General features: G+C 52.8%; 1 protein-coding gene across 1 annotated transcript in view; it reads left to right on the top strand.

Moving 5' to 3' along the window:
• The window catches only part of LOC121661130 (neuroblast differentiation-associated protein AHNAK-like), a 9310-nt gene extending 4964 nt beyond the window's left edge, over positions 1–4346 (top strand). Inside the window, exon 8 of the mRNA XM_042020986.1 lies at positions 1–4346. This exon is cut by the window's left edge and continues 53 nt beyond it. Coding sequence (XP_041876920.1) covers positions 1–3036 — 3036 coding nt within the window. The 3' untranslated portion in view covers positions 3037–4346.
• The last annotated feature ends 29 nt before the right edge of the window (positions 4347–4375 follow it).

Here is a 4375-nt window from a genome sequence, read left to right as displayed (position 1 = left end):
ATGCCCGAGATGCACATCAAGGCCCCCAAGATCTCCATGCCCGATGTTGACTTCAACCTGAAGGGCCCCAAGGTCAAAGGGGACATCGATGTCTCTGTCCCTAAGCTGGAGGGGAACCTGCAGTGCCCAGATGTCGATATCAAAGGCCCCAAGGTGGACATTCAGGCACCCGATGTGACCCTGGAAGGGCCCAAGGTCAAGATGCCCGAAATTCAGGTCAAGACCCCCCAGATCTCCATGCCTGACATCGACCTGAACCTGAAGGGCCTGAAGGTGAAAGGCGACTCTGACCTGCATGGGCCCAAGCTCGAGGGGGGTCTGAAGGGCCCCGAGGTCGATATCAAAGGCCCCAAAGTCGACATCGAGGGCCCGGCGGTCGACGTCGATGGTCTGGGGGGGAAAGTGAAGCTACCCAAAATGAAAATGCCCAAATTTGGCTTTAAAGGGGAAGGTCCTGACGCGGATGTGAAGTTGCCAAAGGCCGAGGTGGATCTGTCTGGCCCCAAGGTTGACCTCAGCCTCCCGGAGGTCAGCGTTGAGGGTCTGGAGGGCAAAGTGAAAGGTCCTAAACTGAAAATGCCTGAAATGCATATGAACGTCCCCAAAATCTCCATGCCTGAGATAGACCTGAACTTGAAAGGCCACAAAACCAAGGGCGGCTTTGACATTTCAACCCCAAAGGTGGAAGGTCACCTAAAAGGGCCTGAGGTCAACCTCAAAGGCCCAGAATTCGGGGTCAAAGGCCCTGAAGTTGACGTTGAAGGTCCTGACCTGAGCATCGAGGGCCCGGAGGCCAACATCAAAGCTCCCAAGTTTAAAAAGTCCAAGTTTGGGTTTGGGATGAAAAGCCCAAAGGCGGAGGTGGATTTACCAGAGGCAGAGCTGAATGTGGAGTCACCTGAGGTCAATCTGTCTGGGAAGGGGAAGAAGAGCAAGTTCAAGATGCCCAAAATCCACATGAGCGGCCCCAAAGTGAAGGGGAAGAAGGGGGCATTCGATGTGAACGCGGCGGGGGCGGAGCTGGACACGGAACTCAACGTTGCCGGCCCCGACGTCACCGTCAAAGGTGATGCCGCCGTGAAGTCGCCCAAAGGCAAGAAACCCATGTTTGGGAAAATCTCCTTCCCAGATGTCGAATTCGACCTCAAATCGCACAAGTTCCGAGGGGAGGCCTCAGTGGGGGTCCCGAAAGTCGAGGGGGATCTGGAGGTGTCGGTGCCGGCGGTCAAGGGCGACCTCAAGGGCCCGAGTCTCAACATGGACGTTGAAGGTCCCGATGTGAACCTGAAAAGCCCAAAATTCAAACTCCCCGGGGTCCAGGTGGGCGCTGGGGATGTGAAAATCAGGGGGGACCTGAAAGGCCCTGGGATCGATGTCGCCGTTCCCTCGGTCGCGGTGCCGGATGTCGACTTGGGCGTGAAAGGACCAAAAGTAAAAGGTGAAGTCAGCGTTGCCGGAGCACAACTGGAAGGTCCCGAGGGGAAACTGGGATGGCCCAAGGGGGGGAAAATGGGTTTGGGGCTGGAAATGCCGGATGTGGACTCGGATGTGGATGTGAAGCTCACAGGGCCCCAAATCTCCGGACCTGAGTTTGAGGGGAACCTGAAAGGACCAAAATTAAAGGGAGACTTGGACGTTTCGGGCTCCGTGGAAGGGCCCGGCGTCACCCTGGACGCGCCCGGCCTCGACCTCGGCGGCTTGGGGGGGAAGGTGAAGCTGCCCAAGGCCAAGTCCCCGACGCTGGAGGTCAAGGGGGGCGTCCCCTGCTCCGTCCAGTCCCCGGGGGCCTCCCTGGACCTCAAGGGGCCCTCGCTGGATGTCTCCGGCCTGGATTTGGATGTCAACCTGAAAGGACCAAAGTTGAAAGGAGACATCGGCGTCAAATCCCCCAAAGCATCGGCAGACGACTCTGGCTTTGAAATTCTGGGGGGCACCATCAAACTCCCGTCCCTGAAGCTCCCCCAGTTCGGCATCTCCAGCCCCAGCATGGAGGGAGGGGACGCAGGGGTCACTCTGGAAGGTCCCCAAGTGAAGGGGGGGCTGAAGGGCTCCGGTTTGGAGCTGGAAGGCCCCGAGGTGGAACTGAAAGGGCCGAAATTCCCAACACCAGCGTCTCCCGGCGTCCCCGTGCCGGACGTTGATCTGAGGCTGAAAGGACCAAACCTGGATGTGGCTGGTGACATCAAAGGGTCAAAGGTCAGTGTGGAAGCCCCTCATGGAGGGGTGAGCGTCCACCTGGAGGCTCCGGAAGTGTCTGGCTCAGGATTGAACGTCAACATGAAAGGGCCAAAGGTCAAAGGTGTGGCCGAGGTGACGCCGCCGTCGGTCAGCGCTGGCGCTGGAATGTTCCACGCCTCCGGCCCCAAGGTGGGCACTGGGGCCGGCCCCGAGGGCAGCCAGGTCAAAGTATCCTTCCCCAAGCTGCGGATGCCGAAATTCGTCTTCTCTGAGCCTGAGGCCAAGGGCCGGGAGGTCGGGGTGGACGTCGACTTCCCTGGGGCCGACGTGGCCGAGCCGGAACCGGATGAGGCTGAGGCGAGGATGAAGAAATCCAAGCTCAAGATGCCCAAATTCAACTTCTCCAAGCAGAAAGGGCGGAGCGGTGGCACCCTGGGGTCCCCTGAGGCGTCAGGGTCAGTGTCAGGCTCCAAGGGCGACCTGAAGAGCTCCAAGGTGAGTCTGGGCTCAGCCGAGGGCGAGCTGGAGGCCGAGGCGCCGGCGGCCAAGGGCAAATTCTCGCTGTTCCGCAGCAAGAAGCCGCGGCCGCGCTCGTCGTCCTTCAGCGATGACCACTCGGCCGAGCTGGACGCCGCCGCCAAGCAGCCCAAGAGCAAATTTGGGACCTTCGGCGGCATCGGCTCCAAGGCCAAGGGGTGCTACGAGGTCACAGCCGGGGATGAGGACGCGGGGCGGGCACTGGGGTCCCCCAAGTCCCGCCTGTCCTCATCCTCGTCCTCCGAGGGCGTCGGTGGCGCTGCCCGGGGCGGCTTCCGCGTGCCCGGCGTGGAGCTGGCGGTGGCCAAGCGCAAGGAGTGACCGCTGGGGGAGGGGTTGTACATAGGCCTGGACGGAGGGACCCCCACATGTACAGAAATGGGGGGAGGGGTTGGGGGTCCCCCCGAAATTTTGGGGTCCCCCTCGGGGTCCCTACGCTCGCTCTGGCCCCGCTGAGAGCTTCACTTCTTCCCTCCCAATTTATCCTTTTTTGATATTTTTATTGGGTTTTTTTTTCGTTCTCCTCTGTTTTTTTCCCCTCCTCCCCCACAAAAACTTTTTAGTTTTTGTTTCCTGGAAATTAATTTTTTTTTTTTTTCTCTTTTTTAACCTTTTTTTTTTGGCTTTTTTTTTTTTTTTTTTTGCGGGGCTGAATGTTCTGTCGGGTCAATGGATTTATTGGAAATGCAGCAGAACCGTTTGGTTTTTTGGTTTGTGAAATAAATAAACCAAAACTGTGGATTTATTAATAAAGTAACCACATAAACCAAAACCGTGGATTTACTAAAAAACTATAAACCAAACTCATGGTTATATTAAATAAATTAACCAAACCCGTGGATATATTAAAAATATAAACCAAAGCAATGGATTTACTGAAAATAGAAACCAAATGAAATGGAATTATTTAAAAAAAAACCCTTAAAAATGTGGATCCATTAAAAAAAAGGTGTTATTAAAGAAATAGATTTTAAAATTAATTATAAATAAAGTAGATTTATTAAAAGAATTAACAGAGATAAAATTGGGTCCGTTAAGAAAATAAACCAAAGAAGAGGGGTGTATGAAAAAGATCGAATAAAATGGATTTATTGAAAGAAAGAAACCAAAAAATATGGATTTATTACATAAACTAAACCAAAAAACATGGATTTAGTAATAAAAATAAACCAAAAAACACAACCCCGGCCTGTGAAACCGAGGAGAGTCCCTGGAGCTTGGAAGATGTAATCCATGGCACAAAACCTGGAGATCAAATGACTCTGGGGAGGACAGAGCGAGCCCAGAGCCGCTCCCAAGGTTTTTCCTGCAGCTTTATTTTCATTTTTTTGGCGGTTTTATGGCTGTTTTTGTTGTATTTGTTACATTCTTTGTGTTATAATTTGGGAAAAATCTCCCAATTTTTGTCTTGTTCAGCCCCCAAAATAAAAATGTGCATTGGGCGTCTGGGATAAAGTTTTGTTTATGAGAATTTTTCGAGTTTAAATAAAATAAAATAAAATAAAAATCCAGAAAAAAACCCCAACCCCCCTGAAAATATAAAAACGTTCCCTTTGCAGCACTTTAACGGTGAATTAACGGGAGAAAAACCAGGGTGGAAAATGCAAATAAAAAATGTTTATTAACCGCGACTTCGGTGCATTTGGGTTTTTTTTTTTAA

The sequence above is a fragment of the Corvus kubaryi genome, unplaced genomic scaffold, assembly GCF_017639235.1.
Source record: "Corvus kubaryi isolate FWS band 111438036 unplaced genomic scaffold, C.kubaryi_AGA036_p1.0 37070, whole genome shotgun sequence".
In the NCBI taxonomy this organism is placed as follows: Eukaryota; Metazoa; Chordata; class Aves; order Passeriformes; family Corvidae; genus Corvus; species Corvus kubaryi.
The sequence above is the reverse complement of the archived record's forward strand: the minus strand, read 5'-3'. Positions and strand labels throughout refer to the sequence as shown.